General features: G+C 50.2%; 1 protein-coding gene across 4 annotated transcripts in view; it reads left to right on the top strand.

The window, feature by feature from the left end:
- Nucleotides 1-324: 324 nt before the first annotated feature.
- Nucleotides 325-21,609, top strand: part of LOC149975346 (tripeptidyl-peptidase 2-like) — a 70,851-nt gene continuing 49,566 nt past the window's right edge. For all 4 annotated transcript variants that reach the window (XM_090206930.1, XM_090206928.1, XM_090206929.1 and 1 more), the window contains exons 1-5: nt 325-637; nt 3,590-3,718; nt 4,773-4,868; nt 7,327-7,431; nt 18,196-18,320. In XM_090206930.1, the coding sequence (XP_090063056.1) occupies nt 473-637; nt 3,590-3,718; nt 4,773-4,868; nt 7,327-7,431; nt 18,196-18,320 (620 nt within the window). In that variant the 5' untranslated portion in view covers nt 325-472. The remainder of the gene's footprint in view (nt 638-3,589; nt 3,719-4,772; nt 4,869-7,326; nt 7,432-18,195; nt 18,321-21,609) is intronic.

Genomic DNA, 21,609 nt, shown 5'->3' with positions numbered 1-21,609 from the left:
CCCCATTAAGCAGATTGGGTACTGATCATTTTAATTTATCCACCATTATTTGGTTTTAAACACTTTTTTTTTTTTTTTTACCTGTGCCCCACTATTTAGGGTCCCATGGAAACACTGACCAGGACATTGTTTCCTTACTATTTAATAGTCCATGTTTAAACCTTGAACAAAGACAAATAAGCCTATACTATTAGCTATAGGCAGTGTATGAAATAGCTACAGAAGGACTTCTTTTGTTGCTATTGACTTAATTTATGTGTCATTAGACACCTTTTTTGAGGATGACTCCTGTGGCTCATTTGATTGTTCTAAATAGTGTACTGTCCCTTTAAAAAAAAGTCCTTCCCGGTCTCTCTTCACTGTTTTTACCGGCCACGTTTCCCCCCTCTAAACTATACTGTACTTACTTGTCTTTGGTGTCGGTCTTCAACCTATTTCTCTGCTCTTGTTTCTATTGTTACTCTGTCCGATCATGGCAGCTCATTCTATCGACGAACCGTTCCCTTTCCACGGGTTGCTCCCTAAAAAAGAGACCGGCGCTGCGTCTTATCTCACTAGGTTCCCCGAGTACGATGGACGGGGTGTTGTCATCGCTATCCTCGACACTGGCGTGGACCCAGGGGCCCCGGGCATGCAGGTAAATTTACCCCGGTGCTTTTACAGACTACTAGGCCTCATTCAAAATTCACGACTAGCTAGTGATTTCTGGTGCTACCTTGTCACTCCAATCTAGTAAAACTAGTTAGAAACTACTGTTCATCTAATTTACATTTTAACGAGAAAACAGCTAACGCCTTTTGTTGTTGTTGTTGTAACATGACAGTCCCCTGGGTCTGTCGGTAAATTAGCTCAGTTTAGCGTAGATGGCTAATTTAACAAGCTAAGATCATATAGCAAATCATCAGAACATAATGTCCTAGTTAGCTACACCATAAAATACTGACAGACCATTGATTTTGGCAGGACTAGTGCTAATATTTAGATGAATAGATGATTATTGTTGCTGACATGTTTAATTTGAAATGCTTCAGTGACTAGCTAGTGAGTTGCTGTGACTTAGTGGTGGAACTGGGGGACGCTGATGGAAACAGGATCAAACATCTGTTGAGAGCCGTCACTCAACTGTAGAGGCCCTGTCCTGTATGCCCTGTCTAGTTACTGTCTGTCTGTCCTGTATGCCCTGTCTAGTTACTGTCTATCTGTCCTGTATGCCCTGTCTAGTTACTGTCTGTCTGTCCTGTATGCCCTGTCTAGTTACTGTCTGCCTGTCCTGTATGTCCTGTCTAGTTACTGTCTGTCTGTCCTGTATGTCCTGTCTAGTTACTGTCTGTCTGTCCTGTATGTCCTGTCTAGTTACTGTCTGTCTGTCCTGTATGTCCTGTCTAGTTACTGTCTGTCCTGTATGTCCTGTCTAGTTACTGTCTGTCTGTCCTGTCTACCCTGTCTAGCTTTCTGTCTGTCTGTCTGTCCTGTCTACCCTGTCTAGTTACTACCTAGCTACTGTTTGTCTGTCTGTCCTGTCTACCCTGTCTAGTTACTACCTAGCTACTGTTTGTCTGTCTGTCTGTCTGTGCTTCCTAGCCACACCACTCAGCCCTCTGCTAAAGACCAAAGGTTTCTCTCTGACTCGAACATGAGTAGGTCGATACCAGTTGGTATAGACTTTCAGAATATTACACTATTATATTGATACATCACTGACGGTGCCGTTTGTCTATAAATCTAATTTTATTTGTCGCATACACATGGTTAGCAGATGTTATTGGTCACATACACATGGTTAGCAGATGTTAATGGTTACATACACATGGTTAGCAGATGTTATTGGTTACATACACATGGTTAGCAGATGTTATTGGTCACATACACGTGGTTAGCAGATGTTATTGGTCACATGGTTAGCAGATGTTATTGGTCACATACACATGGTCAGCAGATGTTAATGCGAGTGTAGCGAAGTGCTTGTGCTTCTAGTTCCGACAATGCAGTAATAACCAACAAGTAATCTAACTAACAATTCCCCCAACAAAACCACCTCATACACACAAATCTAAAGGGGCGAATGAGAATATGTACATATCTCTCATATGGATGAGCGATGGCTGAGCGGCACAGACGAGGTGCAGTAGATGGTATAGAATACAGTATAAACACACATGAATAATACAAGACATGTAAACATTATTAAAGTTGTTTTAAGTGACTAGTGATCCAATTTTTAAAGTGGCATGTGATTGGTTCTCCATGTTGGCAGCAGCCTCTCTGAGGTAGTGATGGCTGTTTATCAGCTGTTGACCAGTCTGATGGGTCTGGAGGTGGAAGCTGTTGACCAGTCTGATGGGTCTGGAGGTGGAAGCCGTTGACCAGTCTGATGGGTCTGGAGGTGGAAGCCGTTGACCAGTCTGATGGGTCTGGAGGTGGAAGCTGTTGACCAGTCTGATGGGTCTGGAGGTAGAAGCTGTTGACCAGTCTGATGGGTCTGGAGGTAGAAGCTGTTGACCAGTCTGATGGGTCTGGAGGTAGAAGCCGTTGACCAGTCTGATGGGTCTGGAGGTGGAAGCTGTTGACCAGTCTGATGGGTCTGGAGGTGGAAGCTGTTGACCAGTCTGATGGGTCTGGAGGTAGAAGCTGTTGACCAGTCTGATGGGTCTGGAGGTGGAAGCCGTTGACCAATCTGATGGGTCTGGAGGTGGAAGCTGTTGACCAGTCTGATGGGTCTGGAGGTAGAAGCTGTTGACCAGTCTGATGGGTCTGGAGGTAGAAGCTGTTGACCAGTCTGATGGGTCTGGAGATGGAAGCAGTTGACCAGTCTGATGGGTCTGGAGATGGAAGCCGTTGACCAGTCTAATGGGTCTGGAGGTGGAAGCCGTTGACCAGTCTGATGGGTCTGGAGATAGAAGCCGTTGACCAGTCTGATGGGTCTGGAGATGGAAGCCGTTGACCAGTCTGATGGGTCTGGAGATGGAAGCTGTTGACCAGTCTGATGGGTCTGGAGATAGAAGCTGTTGACCAGTCTGATGGGTCTGGAGATAGAAGCTGTTGACCAGTCTGATGGGTCTGGAGATGGAAGCTGTTGACCAGTCTGATGGGTCTGGAGGTAGAAGCTGTTGACCAGTCTGATGGGTCTGGAGGTAGAAGCTGTTGACCAGTCTGATGGGTCTGGAGGTAGAAGCTGTTGACCAGTCTGATGGGTCTGGAGATGGAAGCCGTTGACCAGTCTGATGGGTCTGGAGATGGAAGCCGTTGACCAGTCTGATGGGTCTGGAGATGGAAGCCGTTGACCAGTCTGATGGGTCTGGAGATGGAAGCCGTTGACCAGTCTGATGGGTCTGGAGATAGAAGCTGTTGACCAGTCTGATGGGTCTGGAGATAGAAGCTGTTTAGCAGTCAGCATTTAGTTGCACTGTGTCACCAGTATGTCAAGGTGTACTCATTGTGGAAACATAATTTGTGTGTGTGTCGGGGTCAGAGAGGGTTTGTGTGTTTTTTTTCGGTCAGATAGTGTGTGTGTGTGTGTGTGTTTTTTTTCGGTCAGATAGTGTGTGTGTGTATTTTACACTCTTCAACATCTGTTTCCTCTCTCCCTCAGACCACGACGGAGGGCAAGCCGAAGATCGTTGACATCATCGATACGACGGGCAGTGGAGATGTCACCATGGCGACGGTGGTGGAGCCTAAAGACGGAGAGGTGACCGGGCTGTCCGGGAGGACGCTCAAGGTACGCTACCCTCGACACGCTGCCACTTCCTGGTCACACTGTCTCTGTACAGACTGTTAGCCTGTAGTCACATGTCTCTCTGTACAGACTGTTAGCCTGTAGTTACATGTCTCTCCGTACAGACTGTTAGCCTGTAGTCACATGTCTCTCTGTACAGACTGTTAGCCTGTAGTTACATGTCTCCCTGTACAGACTGTTAGCCTGTAGTTACATAAACACATGTCTCTCTGTACAGACTGTTAGCCTGTAGTTACATGTCTCTCTGTACAGACTGTTAGCCTGTAGTTACATGTCTCTCTGTACAGACTGTTAGGATGTAGTCACATGTCTCTCTGTACAGACTGTTAGCCTGCCTGTAGTTACATGTCTCTCTGTACAGACTGTTAGCCTGTAGTTACATGTCTCTCTGTACAGACTGTTAGCCTGTAGTTACATGTCTCTCTGTACAGACTGTTAGCCTGTAGTTACATGTCTCTCTGTACAGACTGTTAGCCTGTAGTTACATGTCTCTCTGTACAGACTGTTAGCCTGTAGTTACATGTCTCTCTGTACAGACTGTTAGCCTGTAGTCACATTTCTCTCTGTACAGACTGTTAGCCTGTAGTCACATTTCTCTCTGTACAGACTGTTAGCCTGTAGTTACATGTCTCTCCGTACAGACTGTTAGCCTGTAGTTACATGTCTCTCCGTACAGACTGTTAGCCTGTAGTCACATGTCTCTCTGTACAGACTGTTAGCCTGTAGTTACATGTCTCTCTGTACAGACTGTTAGCCTGTAGTTACATGTCTCTCTGTACAGACTGTTAGCCTGTAGTTACATGTCTCTCTGTACAGACTGTTAGCCTGTAGTTACATGTCTCTCTGTACAGACTGTTAGCCTGTAGTTACATGTCTCTCTGTACAGACTGTTAGCCTGTAGTTACATGTCTCTCCGTACAGACTGTTAGCCTGTAGTTACATGTCTCTGTACAGACTGTTAGCCTGTAGTTACATGTCTCTCTGTACAGACTGTTAGCCTGTAGTTACATGAACACATGTCTCTCTCTGTCCTCAGATCCCTCATGCCTGGGATAATCCATCAGGAAAGTACCACATTGGGATCAAAAATGGATATGAGTTGTTCCCTAAAGCTCTCCGAGAGAGAATCCAGGTATGGAGTGGATTTGTGTGGCCAAGTAACGAGGATTTGCACGTTGATATACACGACCAAAAGTATGTGGACACCTGCTCGTCCAGCGTCTCATTCCAAAATCATGACCATTAATATGGAGTTGGACCCCCCTTTGCTGCTATAACAGCCTCCACTCTTCTGGGAAGTCATTAATATGGAGTTGGTCCCCCCCCTTTGCTGCTATAACAGCCTCCACTCTTCTGGGAAGGCACTAATATGGAGTTGGACCCCCCTTTGCTGCTATAACAGCCTCCACTCTTCTGGGAAGGCTTTCCACTAGATGTTGGAACATTGCTGCTATAACAGCCTCCTCTTCTGGGAAGACTTTCCACTAGATGTTTGAACATTGCTGCTATAACAGCCTCCACTCTTCTGGGAAGACTTTCCACTAGATGTTTGAACATTGCTACTACAACAGCCTCCTCTTCTGGGAAGACTTTCCACTAGATGTTGGAACATTGCTGCTATAACAGCCTCCACTCTTCTGGGAAGACTTTCCACTAGATGTTTGAACATTGCTACTACAACAGCCTCCTCTTCTGGGAAGACTTTCCACTAGATGTTGGAACATTGCTGCTATAACAGCCTCCACTCTTCTGGGAAGACTTTCCACTAGATGTTTGAACATTGCTACTACAACAGCCTCCACTCTTCTGGGAAGGCTTTCCACTAGATGTTTGAACATTGCTACTACAACAGCCTCCACTCTTCTGGGAAGACTTTCCACTAGATGTTGGAACATTGCTGCAGGGACTTGCTTCCATTCAGCCACGAGCATTAGTGAGGTCGGACGCTGATGTTGGGTGATTAGGCCTTTGATGGGGTTGAGGTCAGAGCTCTTTGCAGGCCAGTCAAGTTCTTCCACACTGATTTCGACAAACCATTTCTGTATGGACCTTGCTTTGTGCACGGGAGCATAGTCATGCTGAAACAGGAAAGGGCCTTCCCCAAACTGTTGCCACACAGTTGGAAGCACAGAATCATCTAGAATGTCATTGTATGCTGTAGCGTTAAGATTTCCCTTCACTGGAACTAAGGGGCCAAAACCATTATTCCTCCTCCACCAAACTTTACAGTTGGCACTATGCATTCGGGCTCGTAGCCTTCTCCTGGCATCCACCAAACCCAGATTCGTTCGTCGGACTGCCAGATGGTGAAGCGTGATTCATCACTCCAGAGAACGTGTTCCCACTGCTCCAGAGTCCAATGGTGGTGAGCTTTACACCCCTCCAGAGAACGTGTTCCCACCCCTCCAGAGAACATGTTTCCACTGCTCCAGAGTCTAATGGTGGTGAGCTTTACACCCCTCCAGAGAACGTGTTTCCACTGCTCCAGAGTCCAATGGCGGTGAGCTTTACACCCCTCCAGAGAACGTGTTTCCACTGCTCCAGAGTCCAATGGTGGCTAGCTTTACACCACTCCACCCAACGCTTGGCATTGCGCATGGTGATCTTAGACTTGTGTGCGGCTGCTCGGCCATGGAAACCCATTTCATGAAGCTCCCGACGAACAGTTCTTGTGCTGACGTTGCTTCCAGAGGCAGTTTGAAACTCGGTAGTGAGTGTTGCAACCGAGGACAGACGATTTTTACGTGGTACGCACTTCAGAACTCGGCTGGTCCCATTCTGTGAGCTTGTGTGGCCTACCACTTCGCGGCTGAGCCGTTGTTGCTCCTAGACGTTTCCACTTCACAATAACAGCACTAGCAGTTGCCCGGCGGGAGCTCTAGCAGGACAGAAATCTGACAAACTGACTTGTTGGAAAGGTGGCATCCTATGACGGTGCCACGTTGAAAGTCACTGAGCTCTTCAGTAAGGTCATTCTACAGACAATGTTTGTCTATGGAGATTGCATGGCTGCGTGCTCAATTCTATACACCTGTCAGCAACAGAAATTGCAGAATCCACTAATTTGAAGGGGTGTCCACATACTTTTGTGTATAAATAGTGTATGTTATATTGACCAACAAACACATTGACAGAAGAATGTCTGTGTTGACAGAGGGATGTCTGTGTTGATGTGTTGACAGAAGGATGTCTGTGTTGATGTGTTGACAGAAGGATGTCTGGTTTGACAGAGGGATGTCTGTGTTGATGTGTTGACAGAAGGATGTCTGTGTTGATGTGTTGACAGAGGGATGTCTGTGTTGATGTGTTGACAGAGGGATGTCTGTGTTGATGTGTTGACAGAAGGATGTCTGTGTTGATGTGTTGACAGAAGGATGTCTGGTTTGACAGAGGGATGTCTGTGTTGATGTGTTGACAGAAGGATGTCTGTGTTGATGTGTTGACAGAGAGATGTCTGTGTTGATGTGTTGACAGAGGGATGTCTGTGTTGATGTGTTGACAGAGAGATGTCTGTGTTGATGTGTTGACAGAGAGATGTCTGTGTTGATGTGTTGACAGAGGGATGTCTGTGTTGATGTGTTGACCAACAGAAAGAGCGGAAGGAGAAAATGTGGGATCCAGCACACAGAGCAGCTCTGGCCGAAGCCAGTCGTCGGGCAGAACAGTTTGACCTTGCTCACCCCTCCCCCTCACAGGTAACACTTTGACCTCTCCCCTAACCCTCACAGGTAACACTGACCTCTCCCCTCCCCCTCACAGGTAACACTTTGACCTCTCCCCTCCCCCCCACAGGTAACACTCTGACCTCTCCCCTCCCCCTCACAGGTAACACTTTGACCTCTCCCCTCCCCCTCACAGGTAACACTTTGACCTCTCCCCTCCCCCTCACAGGTAACACTTTGACCTCTCCCCTCCCCCTCACAGGTAACACTTTGACCTCTCCCCTAACCCTCACAGGTAACACTTTGACCTCTCCCCTCCCCCTCACAGGTAACACTTTGACCTCTCCCCTCCCCCTCACAGGTAACACTTTGACCTCTCCCCTAACCCTCACAGGTAACACTTTGACCTCTCCCCTAACCCTCACAGGTAACACTTTGACCTCTCCCCTCCCCCTCACAGGTAACACTTTGACCTCTCCCCTAACCCTCACAGGTAACACTTTGACCTCTCCCCTAACCCTCACAGGTAACACTCTGACCTCTCTCCCTCACAGATAACACTTTGGCCTCTCTCCCTCACAGGTAACACTTTGACCTCTCCCCTCCCCCTCACAGGTAACACTTTGACCTCTCCCCTCCCCCTCACAGGTAACACTTTGACCTCTCCCCTAACCCTCACAGGTAACACTCTGACCTCTCCCCTAACCCTCACAGGTAACACTTTGACCTCTCCCCTCACAGGTAACACGTTGACCTCTCCCCTAACCCCCACAGGTAACACTCTGACCTCTCCCCTCCCCCTCACAGGTAACACTCTGACCTCTCCTCTCCCCCTCACAGGTTACACTTTGACCTCTCCCCTCACAGGTAACACTTTGACCTCTCCCCTAACCCCCACAGGTAACACTCTGACCTCTCCCCTAACCCTCACAGGTAACACTCTGACCTCTCCCCTAACCCTCACAGGTAACACTCTGACCTCTCCCCCTCACAGGTAACACTCTGACCTCTCCCCTAACCCTCACAGGTAACACTTTGACCTCTCCCCTCCCAGGTAACACTCTGACCTCTCCCCTAACCCTCACAGGTAACACTCTGACCTCTCCCCTCACAGGTAACACTCTGACCTCTCCCCTAACCCTCACAGGTAACACGTTGACCTCTCCCCTAACCCCCACAGGTAACACTCTGACCTCTCCCCTCCCCCTCACAGGTAACACTCTGACCTCTCCCCTCCCCCTCACAGGTAACACTCTGACCTCTCCCCTCCCCCTCACAGGTAACACGTTGACCTCTCCCCTAACCCCCACAGGTAACACTCTGACCTCTCCCCTAACCCTCACAGGTAACACTCTGACCTCTCCCCCTCACAGGTAACACTCTGACCTCTCCCCTAACAGGTCAGTTAGTCTCTCTGCTCATGGGTAAATGTGGTGTGGACAACGTTAGAGGTATAGATGTTTAAACAACATTGGGATTGTTCAAATTTAGAAACAATCCCTTACTGAATTTATTTTTGCTAGGTATATATTTTTTGGGGTTCAAAATGTAAATTGTCACTAACAGGTCTTCATCATCATCATCGTACAGGGAAAAGCTGAAATATCTTGAGTCAATAAGTTTCCCCCAACCCTTTTTGTTATGTTCTGAGGAAACTGCTCAGGGAGTTCACCATTTTTATTTTATTTTACCTTTATTTAACTAGGCAAGTCAGTTAAGAACAAATTCTTATTTTCAATGACGGCCTAGGAACAGTGGGGTTAACTGGTCTAGGAACAGTGGGTTAACTGGTCTAGGAACAGTGGGTTAACTGGTCTAGGAACAGTGGGGTTAACTGGTCTAGGAACAGTGGGTTAACTGGTCTAGGAACAGTGGGTTAACTGGTCTAGGAACAGTGGGTTAACTGGTCTAGGAACAGTGGGTTAACTGGTCTAGGAACAGTGGGTTAACTGGTCTAGGAACAGTGGGTTAACTGGTCTAGGAACAGTGGGTTAACTGGTCTAGGAACAGTGGGGTTAACTGGTCTAGGAACAGTGGGGTTAACTGGTCTAGGAACAGTGGGTTAACTGGCCTAGGAACAGTGGGTTAACTGGTCTAGGAACAGTGGGTTAACTGGTCTAGGAACAGTGGGGTTAACTGGTCTAGGAACAGTGGGGTTAACTGGTCTAGGAACAGTGGGGTTAACTGGTCTAGGAACAGTGGGGTTAACTGGTCTAGGAACAGTGGGGTTAACTGGCCTAGGAACAGTGGGTTAACTGGTCTAGGAACAGTGGGTTAACTGGTCTAGGAACAGTGGGTTAACTGGTCTAGGAACAGTGGGTTAACTGGTCTAGGAACAGTGGGTTAACTGGTCTAGGAACAGTGGGTTAACTGGTCTAGGAACAGTGGGTTAACTGGTCTAGGAACAGTGGGTTAACTGGTCTAGGAACAGTGGGTTAACTGGTCTAGGAACAGTGGGTTAACTGGTCTAGTGGGTTAACTGGTCTAGGAACAGTGGGTTAACTGGTCTAGGAACAGTGGGTTAACTGTGGGTTAACTGGTCTAGGAACAGGTGGTTAACTGGTCTAGGAACAGTGGGTTAACTGGTCTAGGAACAGTGGGTTAACTGGTCTAGGAACAGTGGGTTAACTGGTCTAGGAACAGTGGGTTAACTGGTCTAGGAACAGTGGGGTTAACTGGTCTAGGAACAGTGGGGTTAACTGGTCTAGGAACAGTGGGGTTAACTGGTCTAGGAACAGTGGGTTAACTGGTCTAGGAACAGTGGGTTAACTGGTCTAGGAACAGTGGGCTAACTGGTCTAGGAACAGTGGGCTAACTGGCCTAGGAACAGTGGGTTAACTGGCCTAGGAACAGTGGGTTAACTGGTCTAGGAACAGTGGGTTAACTGGTCTAGGAACAGTGGGTTAACTGGTCTAGGAACAGTGGGTTAACTGGTCTAGGAACAGTGGGGTTAACTGGTCTAGGAACAGTGGGGTTAACTGGTCTAGGAACAGTGGGGTTAACTGGTCTAGGAACAGTGGGGTTAACTGGTCTAGGAACAGTGGGGTTAACTGGTCTAGGAACAGTGGGGTTAACTGGTCTAGGAACAGTGGGGTTAACTGGTCTAGGAACAGTGGGTTAACTGGTCTAGGAACAGTGGGTTAACTGGTCTAGGAACAGTGGGTTAACTGGTCTAGGAACAGTGGGTTAACTGGTCTAGGAACAGTGAGTTAACTGGTCTAGGAACAGTGGGTTAACTGGTCTAGGAACAGTGGGTTAACTGGTCTAGGAACAGTGGGTTAACTGGTCTAGGAACAGTGGGTTAACTGGTCTAGGAACAGGTGGTTAACTGGTCTAGGAACAGTGGTTTAACTGGCCTAGGAACAGGTGGTTAACTGGTCTAGGAAGAGTGGGTTAACTGGTCTAGGTGGTTAACTGGTCTAGGAACAGTGGGTTAACTGGTCTATGAACAGTAGGTTAACTGGTCTAGGAAGAGTGGGTTAACTGGTCTAGGAACAGGTGGTTAATTGGTCTAGGAACAGTGGGTTAACTGGTCTAGGAACAGGTGGTTAACTGGTCTAGGAACAGGTGGTTAACTGGTCTAGGAACAGTGGGGTTAACTGGTCTAGGAACAGTGGGGTTAACTTGTTCAGGGGGAACAAGAACAACCCTTGTCAGCTCAGGGGATTGAACTTGCAACCTTCCGGTTACTAGTCCAACGCTCTAACCACTAGGCTACCTGCTACCATGAGGCCAATGGTGACTTTAAAACAGCTACAGAGTTGAACGGATGTGATAGGAGAAACCTGAGGATGGATCAACAACGGTGTAGTGACTCCACAACACTAACCCACAGTAAATGAGGATGGATCAACAACGGTGTAGTGACTCCACAATACTAACCCACAGTAAATGAGGATGGATCAACAACGGTGTAGTGACTCCACAATACTAACCGACAGTAAATGACGGAGGGAAGGAAACCTGAGGATGGATCAACAACGGTGTAGTGACTCCACAACACTAACCCACAGTAAATGAGGATGGATCAACAACGGTGGAGTGACTCCACAACACTAACCCACAGTAAATGAGGATGGATCAACAACGGTGTAGTGACTCCACAATACTAACCGACAGTAAATGAGGATGGATCAACAACGGTGTAGTGACTCCACAACACTAACCCACAGTAAATGAGGATGGATCAACAACGGTGTAGTGACTCCACAATACTAACCCACAGTAAATGAGGATGGATCAACAACGGTGTAGTGACTCCACAATACTAACCGACAGTAAATGACGGAGGGAAGGAAACCTGAGGATGGATCAACAACGGTGTAGTGACTCCACAACACTAACCCACAGTAAATGAGGATGGATCAACAACGGTGGAGTGACTCCACAACACTAACCCACAGTAAATGAGGATGGATCAACAACGGTGTAGTGACTCCACAATACTAACCGACAGTAAATGAGGATGGATCAACAACGGTGTAGTGACTCCACAATACTAACCGACAGTAAATGAGGATGGATCAACAACGGTGTAGTGACTCCACAATACTAACCGACAGTAAATGACGGAGGGAAGGAAACCTGAGGATGGATCAACAACGGTGTAGTGACTCCACAACACTAACCCACAGTAAATGAGGATGGATCAACAACGGTGGAGTGACTCCACAACACTAACCCACAGTAAATGAGGATGGATCAACAACGGTGTAGTGACTCCACAATACTAACCGACAGTAAATGAGGATGGATCAACAACGGTGTAGTGACTCCACAATACTAACCCACAGTAAATGAGGATGGATCAACAACGGTGTAGTGACTCCACAATACTAACCGACAGTAAATGAGGATGGATCAACAACGGTGTAGTGACTCCACAATACTAACCGACAGTAAATGACGGAGGGAAGGAAACCTGAGGATGGATCAACAACGGTGTAGTGACTCCACAACACTAACCCACAGTAAATGAGGATGGATCAACAACGGTGTAGTGACTCCACAATACTAACCGACAGTAAATGACGGAGGGAAGGAAACCTGTACAGGATTAAAAACATTCCCAAAACATGCTTCCTGTTTGCAGTAAACCGGGTTCGGACAAGATGCTGAAAGTATCTTGGATTTGGCTCTGAGATTCACACCTTGAAAATCTGACCTGTTGGTACTTTATAATTAGAATGAGTGAAGAACCGATAATAATCAGATATACTCACGAAATATATTACAAGAATGTACTGGTCTTGTAAATTAATTTTGGAGGCAGACGACAGAGTTCAGTTTCCTCACGTGTTTCCTGCTCTGGTCGCCAGGCTCTACCCACACTGTCACTCAGCCAGGCTCCACCCACGCTGTCACAGCCAGGCTCCACCCACACTGTCACTCAGCCAGGCTCCACCCACACTGTCACTCAGCCAGGCTCCACCCACGCTGTCGCTCAGCCAGGCTCAACCCACGCTGTCACTCAGCCAGGCTCCACCCACGCTGTCACTCAGCCAGGCTCCACCCACGCTGTCACTCAGCCAGGCTCCACCCACGCTGTCACTCAGCCAGGCTCCACCCACGCTGTCACTCAGCCAGGCTCCACCCACGCTGTCACTCAGCCAGGCTCCACCCACGCTGTCACTCAGCCAGGCTCCACCCACGCTGTCACTCAGCCAGGCTCTACCCACACTGTCACTCAGCCAGGCTCCACCCACGCTGTCACAGCCAGGCTCCACCCACACTGTCACTCAGCCAGGCTCCACCCACACTGTCACTCAGCCAGGCTCCACCCACGCTGTCACTCAGCCAGGCTCCACCCACACTGTCACTCAGCCAGGCTCCACCCACACTGTCACTCAGCCAGGCTCCACCCACGCTGTCGCTCAGCCAGGCTCCACCCACGCTGTCACTCAGCCAGGCTCCACCCACGCTGTCACTCAGCCAGGCTCCACCCACGCTGTCACTCAGCCAGGCTCCACCCACGCTGTCACTCAGCCAGGCTCCACCCACGCTGTCACTCAGCCAGGCTCCACCCACGCTGTCACTCAGCCAGGCTCCACCCACGCTGTCACTCAGCCAGGCTCCACCCACGCTGTCACTCAGCCAGGCCTTTTTGTGCGTATGGAAAATGTCTGGGATCTTTTTATTTCAGCTCGTGAAACATGGGACCAACACTTCACATGAGGTTCTAACTGTGGAATTCAGTGGTTGGTTTTCGCCAGACATAACGGGACACATCTCGTCCAAAAAGTTGACTCCCAAGTTTAGCCCAAAAGCACCTGGATGATCGTCGAGTGTCTTGGAAGAATGTTCTATAGACAGATGAGTCAAAAGAATATAACTCTCTTTGGCGAAAACTGCAACGAGTCGTCACCTCGATGAGAAGTGGGACATGGAGGAGAGGGACATGGAGGAGAGGGACATGGAGGAGAGACACAACTGCAACGAGCCGTCACCTAGATGAGAAGTGGGACATGGAGGAGAGGGACATGGAGGAGAGGGACAACTGCAACGAGCCGTCACCTCGATGAGAAGTGGGACATGAGGAGAGGGACATGGAGGAGAGGGACATGGAGGAGAGACACAACTGCAACAAGCCGTCACCTAGATGAGAAGTGGGACATGGAGGAGAGGGACATGGAGGAGAGACACAACTGCAACGAGCCGTCACCTCGATGAGAAGTGGGACATGGAGGAGAGGGACATGGAGGAGAGGGACAACTGCAACGAGCCGTCACCTCGATGAGAAGTGGGACATGGAGGAGAGGGACAACTGCAACGAGCCGTCACCTCGATGAGAAGTGGGACATGGAGGAGAGGGACATGGAGGAGAGGGACAACTGCAACGAGCCGTCACCTCGATGAGAAGTGGGACATGGAGGAGAGGGACATGGAGGAGAGACACAACTGCAATGAGCCGTCACCTCGATGAGAAGTGGGACATGGAGGAGAGAGACAACTGCAACGAGCCGTCACCTCGATGAGAAGTGGGACATGGAGGAGAGGGACAACTGCAACGAGCCGTCACCTCGATGAGAAGTGGGACATGGAGGAGAGGGACATGGAGGAGAGAGACAACTGCAACGAGCCGTCACCTCGATGAGAAGTGGGACATGGAGGAGAGGGACAACTGCAACGAGCCGTCACCTCGATGAGAAGTGGGACATGGAGGAGAGGGACATGGAGGAGAGACACAACTGCAACGAGCCGTCACCTCGATGAGAAGTGGGACATGGAGGAGAGGGACAACTGCAACGAGCCGTCACCTCGATGAGAAGTGGGACATGGAGGAGAGGGACAACTGCAACGAGCCGTCACCTCGATGAGAAGTGGGACATGGAGGAGAGGGACAACTGCAACGAGCCGTCACCTCGATGAGAAGTGGGACATGGAGGAGAGGGACAACTGCAACGAGCCGTCACCTCGATGAGAAGTGGGACATGGAGGAGAGGGACAACTGCAACGAGCCGTCACCTCGATGAGAAGTGGGACATGGAGGAGAAGGACAACTGCAACGAGCCGTCACCTCGATGAGAAGTGGGACATGGAGGAGAGGGACAACTGCAACGAGCCGTCACCTCGATGAGAAGTGGGACATGGAGTAGAGGGACAACTGCAACGAGCCGTCACCTCGATGAGAAGTGGGACATGGAGGAGAGGGACAACTGCAACGAGCCGTCACCTCGATGAGAAGTGGGACATGGAGGAGAAGGACAACTGCAACGAGCCGTCACCTCGATGAGAAGTGGGACATGGAGGAGAGGGACAACTGCAACGAGCCGTCACCTCGATGAGAAGTGGGACATGGAGGAGAGGGACATGGAGGAGAGACACAACTGCAACGAGCTGTCACCTCGATGAGAAGTGGGACATGGAGGAGAGGGACAACTGCAACGAGCCGTCACCTCGATGAGAAGTGGGACATGGAGGAGAGGGACAACTGCAACGAGCCGTCACCTCGATGAGAAGTGGGACATGGAGGAGAGGGACAACTGCAACGAGCCGTCACCTCGATGAGAAGTGGGACATGGAGGAGAGGGACAACTGCAACGAGCTGTCACCTCGATGAGAAGTGGGACATGGAGGAGAGGGACAACTGCAACGAGCCGTCACCTCGATGAGAAGTGGGACATGGAGGAGAGGGACAACTGCAACGAGCCGTCACCTCGATGAGAAGTGGGACATGGAGGAGAGGGACAACTGCAACAAGCCGTCACCTCGATGAGAAGTGGGACATGGAGGAGAGGGACAACTGCAACGAGCTGTCACCTCGATGAGAAGTGGGACATGGAGGAGAGGGACAACTGCAACGAGCCGTCACCTCGATGAGAAGTGGGACATGGAGGAGAAGGACAACTGCAACGAGCCGTCACCTCGATGAGAAGTGGGACATGGAGGAGAGGGACAACTGCAACGAGCCGTCACCTCGATGAGAAGTGGGACATGGAGTAGAGGGACAACTGCAACGAGCCGTCACCTCGATGAGAAGTGGGACATGGAGGAGAGGGACAACTGCAACGAGCCGTCACCTCGATGAGAAGTGGGACATGGAGGAGAGGGACAACTGCAACGAGCCGTCACCTTGATGAGAAGTGGGACCTGGAGGAGAGGGACAACTGCAACGAGCCGTCACCTCGATGAGAAGTGGGACATGGAGGAGAAGGACAACTGCAACGAGCCGTCACCTTGATGAGAAGTGGGACATGGAGGAGAGGGACAACTGCAACGAGCCGTCACCTCGATGAGAAGTGGGACATGGAGGAGAGGGACAACTGCAACGAGCCGTCACCTCGATGAGAAGTGGGACATGGAGGAGAAGGACAACTGCAACGAGCCGTCACCTCGATGAGAAGTGGGACATGGAGGAGAGGGACAACTGCAACGAGCCGTCACCTCGATGAGAAGTGGGACATGGAGGAGAGGGACAACTGCAACGAGCCGTCACCTCGATGAGAAGTGGGACATGGAGGAGAGGGACAACTGCAACGAGCCGTCACCTTGATGAGAAGTGGGACATGGAGGAGAGGGACAACTGCAACGAGCCGTCACCTTGATGAGAAGTGGGACATGAAGTAGAGGGACAACTGCAACGAGCCGTCACCTCGATGAGAAGTGGGACATGGAGGAGAGGGACACAGAAGACAACTTTTGTTATGTTTCTTTACTTACCTGTTGTTCACCTAAATACCTTTTTTGACCTGTTGGTTAGAGCCTGTAAGTAACCAGTAATGGTTTATATACAGTACAATGGGTCATACCAATGGTTTATATACAGTACATTGGGTCCTACCAATGGTTTATATACAGTACAATGGGTCATACCAATGGTTTATATATAGTACATTAGGTCCTACCAATGGTTTATATACAGTACATTGGGTCATACCAATGGTTTATATACAGTACATTAGGTCCTACCAATGGTTTATATATAGTACATTGGGTCCTACCAATGGTTTATATACAGTACATTGGGTCCTACCGGGTCCTACCAATGGTTTACATACAGTACATTGGGTCCTACCAATGGTTTATATACAGTACATTGGGTCCTACCGGGTCCTACCAATGGTTTATATACAGTACATTGGGTCCTACCAATGGTAGGCCCTGTCTGATAGGTAGCCAGGCCCGTGGTAGACTGAACTGCCCTGTCTGGTAGGTAGACTGAACTGCCCTGTCTGGTAGGTAGACTGAACTGCTCTGTCTGGTAGGTAGACTGAACTGCTCTGTCTGGTAGGTAGACTGAACTGCTCTGTCTGGTAGGTAGCCAGGACCGTGGTAGACTGAACTGCCCCGTCTGGTAGGTAGCCAGGACCGTGGTAGACTGAACTGCTCTGTCTGGTAGGTAGACTGAACTGCTCTGTCTGGTAGGTAGCCAGGACCGTGGTAGACTGAACTGCCCCGTCTGGTAGGTAGCCAGGACCGTGGTAGACTGAACTGCCCTGTCTGGTAGGTAGACTGAACTGCTCTGTCTGGTAGGTAGCCAGGACCGTGGTAGACTGAACTGCCCCATCTGGTAGGTAGCCAGGACCGTGGTAGACTGAACTGCTCTGTCTGGTAGGTAGACTGAACTGCTCTGTCTGGTAGGTAGCCAGGACCGTGGTAGACTGAACTGCCCCGTCTGGTAGGTAGCCAGGACCGTGGTAGACTGAACTGCCCTGTCTGGTAGGTAGACTGAACTGCTCTGTCTGGTAGGTAGACTGAACTGCTCTGTCTGGTAGGTAGCCAGGACCGTGGTAGACTGAACTGCCCCGTCTGGTAGGTAGCCAGGACCGTGGTAGACTGAACTGCTCTGTCTGGTAGGTAGACTGAACTGCTCTGTCTGGTAGGTAGCCAGGACCGTGGTAGACTGAACTGCTCTGTCTGGTAGGTAGCCAGGACCGTGGTAGACTGAACTGCTCTGTCTGGTAGGTAGCCAGGACCGTGGTAGACTGAACTGCTCTGTGTGGTAGGTAGCCAGGACCGTGGTAGACTGAACTGCTCTGTCTGGTAGGTAGCCAGGCCCGTGGTAGACTGAACTGCTCTGTGTGGTAGGTAGCCAGGACCGTGGTAGACTGAACTGCTCTGTCTGGTAGGTAGACAGGACCGTGGTAGACTGAACTGCCTTGGGACATTGGGTCCTACCCTGGACTCTATCTGAATTGTGAATTCTCGTTATTGTACGATTTAAAATGGCAGTTTAAACATTAACAACTGAACATTTGTCACATCCCCAGTGCGTGATTTATCATTCCCGAGCACATGACATGTGTGTAAATGAGTTTTAACATTTAGTTTCCTCACGCCTGTCCCTTGTTTTATCAGGCTGAGAAGCTGCAGAAGGAGGAGCTGCTGTGTCAGTCAGAGATCCTGGCGTCTCTGGAGAAGAAGTACAACGACCCGGGTCCGGTCTACGACTGTCTGCTGTGGAACGACGGAGACACCTGGAGGTAGGAGGAGCACCGTCTACTGGGTCAAATCCCTTTTCAGGCCCTCCTTCCTGCCTTCCTCAGTCCGTCTACTGGGTCAAATCCCTTTTCAGTCCCTCCTTCCTGCCTTCCTCAGTCCGTCTACTGGGTCAAATCCCTTTTCAGGCCCTCCTTCCTGCCTTCCTCAGTTCGTCTACTGGGTCAAATCCCTTTTCAGTCCCTCCTTCCTGCCTTCCTCAGTCCGTCTACTGGGTTAAATCCCTTTTCAGGCCCTCCTTCCTGCCTTCCTCAGTCCGTCTACTGGGTCAAATCCCTTTTCAGTCCCTCCTTCCTGCCTTCCTCAGTCCGTCTACTGGGTCAAATCCCTTTTCAGTCCCTCCTTCCTGCCTTCCTCAGTCCGTCTACTGGGTCAAATCCCTTTTCAGTCCCTCCTTCCTGCCTTCCTCAGTCCGTCTACTGGGTCAAATCCCTTTTCAGGCCCTCCTTCCTGCCTTCCTCAGTTCGTCTACTGGGTCAAATCCCTTTTCAGTCCCTCCTTCCTGCCTTCCTCAGTCCGTCTACTGGGTTAAATCCCTTTTCAGGCCCTCCTTCCTGCCTTCCTCAGTCCGTCTACTGGGTCAAATCCCTTTTCAGTCCCTCCTTCCTGCCTTCCTCAGTCCGTCTACTGGGTCAAATCCCTTTTCAGTCCCTCCTTCCTGCCTTCCTCAGTCCGTCTACTGGGTCAAATCCCTTTTCAGTCCCTCCTTCCTGCCTTCCTCAGTCCGTCTACTGGGTCAAATCCCTTTTCAGGCCCTCCTTCCTGCCTTCCTCAGTTCGTCTACTGGGTCAAATCCCTTTTCAGTCCCTCCTTCCTGCCTTCCTCAGTCCGTCTACTGGGTTAAATCCCTTTTCAGGCCCTCCTTCCTGCCTTCCTCAGTCCGTCTACTGGGTCAAATCCCTTTTCAGGCCCTCCTTCCTGCCTTCCTCAGTCCGTCTACTGGGTCAAATCCCTTTTCAGTCCCTGCTTCCTGCCTTCCTCAGTCCGTCTACTGGGTCAAATCCCTTTTCAGTCCCTCCTTCCTGCCTTCCTCAGTCCGTCTACTGGGTCAAATCCCTTTTCAGTTCCTCCTTCCATGCCTTCCTCAGTCCGTCTACCGGGTCAAATCCCTTTTCAGTCCCTCCTTCCTGCCTTCCTCAGTCCGTCTACTGGGTCAAATCCCTTTTCAGTCCCTCCTTCCTGCCTTCCTCAGTCCGTCTACCGGGTCAAATCCCTTTTCAGTCCCTCCTTCCTGCCTTCCTCAGTCCGTCTACTGGGTCAAATCCCTTTTCAGTCCCTCCTTCCTGCCTTCCTCAGTTCCGTCTACTGGGTTAAATCCCTTTTCAGTCCCTCCTTCCTGCCTTCCTCAGTCCGTCTACTGGGTCAAATCCCTTTTCAGGCCCTCCTTCCTGCCTTCCTCAGTCCGTCTACTGGGTCAAATCCCTTTTCAGTCCCTGCTTCCTGCCTTCCTCAGTCCGTCTACTGGGTCAAATCCCTTTTCAGTCCCTCCTTCCTGCCTTCCTCAGTCCGTCTACTGGGTCAAATCCCTTTTCAGTCCCTCCTTCCTGCCTTCCTCAGTCCGTCTACTGGGTTAAATCCCTTTTCAGGCCCTCCTTCCTGCCTTCCTCAGTCCGTCTACTGGGTCAAATCCCTTTTCAGGCCCTCCTTCCTGCCTTCCTCAGTCCGTCTACTGGGTCAAATCCCTTTTCAGTCCCTGCTTCCTGCCTTCCTCAGTCCGTCTACTGGGTCAAATCCCTTTTCAGTCCCTCCTTCCTGCCTTCCTCAGTCCGTCTACTGGGTCAAATCCCTTTTCAGTTCCTCCTTCCATGCCTTCCTCAGTCCGTCTACCGGGTCAAATCCCTTTTCAGTCCCTCCTTCCTGCCTTCCTCAGTCCGTCTACTGGGTCAAATCCCTTTTCAGTCCCTCCTTCCTGCCTTCCTCAGTCCGTCTACCGGGTCAAATCCCTTTTCAGTCCCTCCTTCCTGCCTTCCTCAGTCCGTCTACTGGGTCAAATCCCTTTTCAGGCCCTCCTTCCTGCCTTCCTCAGTTCCGTCTACTGGGTTAAATCCCTTTTCAGTCCCTCCTTCCTGCCTTCCTCAGTCCGTCTACTGGGTCAAATCCCTTTTCAGGCCCTCCTTCCTGCCTTCCTCAGTCCGTCTACTGGGTCAAATCCCTTTTCAGTCCCTGCTTCCTGCCTTCCTCAGTCCGTCTACTGGGTCAAATCCCTTTTCAGTCCCTCCTTCCTGCCTTCCTCAGTCCGTCTACTGGGTCAAATCCCTTTTCAGTTCCTCCTTCCATGCCTTCCTCAGTCCGTCTACCGGGTCAAATCCCTTTTCAGTCCCTCCTTCCTGCCTTCCTCAGTCCGTCTACTGGGTCAAATCCCTTTTCAGTCCCTCCTTCCTGCCTTCCTCAGTCCGTCTACCGGGTCAAATCCCTTTTCAGTCCCTCCTTCCTGCCTTCCTCAGTCCGTCTACTGGGTCAAATCCCTTTTCAGTCCCTCCTTCCTGCCTTCCTCAGTCCGTCTACTGGGTCAAATCCCTTTTCAGTCCCTCCTTCCTGCCTTCCTCATGCATCTTTATCACCTTTATGCATCCTTAACCCTCTACCCCGTAACCTCTAACCTCTACCCTCTAACCCCTACCATTCCTCAGTTCGTCGTGATGAGAGGATTTGTCCCTCGGTGTCTTATCCATCTGTGTTCATCCCACCAGGGCTGAAGTGGACATTTTAGAGAGGAGATCTGTCTTTGTGTCCTAAACCCTACTCCTTAACCCCTACTCCCCTCTAACCTCTAACCCCTACCCAAGAACCTCTAACCCGTAACCTCTACCCCGTAACCTCTAACTTCTACCCCGTAATCTCTAACCTCTACCCTCTAACCCCTACCATTCCTCAGTTCGTCGTGATGAGAGGATTTGTCCCTCGGTGTCTTATCCATCTGTGTTCATCCCACCAGGGCTGAAGTGGACATTTTAGAGAGTGGAGATCTGTCTTTATGTGTCCTAAACCCTACTCCTTAACCCCTACTCCCCTCTAACCTCTAACCCCTACCCAAGAACCTCTAACCCGTAACCTCTACCCCGTAACCTCTAACCTCTACCCCGTAATCTCTAACCTCTACCCCGTAACCTCTACCCCGTAATCTCTAACCTCTACCCCGTAACCTCTACCCCATAACCTCTAACCTCTACCCCGTAATCTCTAACCTCTAACCCCTACCCATGAACCTCTAACCCGTAACCCCTACCCCGTAACCTCTAACCCCTACCCATGAACCTCTAACCCGTAAACCCT

Source organism: Oncorhynchus mykiss, chromosome 18 (genome assembly GCF_057628025.1).
Source record: "Oncorhynchus mykiss isolate SJ-2025 chromosome 18, ASM5762802v1, whole genome shotgun sequence".
Taxonomy (NCBI): Eukaryota; Metazoa; Chordata; class Actinopteri; order Salmoniformes; family Salmonidae; genus Oncorhynchus; species Oncorhynchus mykiss.
Note: the sequence above shows the minus strand (reverse complement) of the source record. Positions and strands in the feature narration are given on the sequence as shown.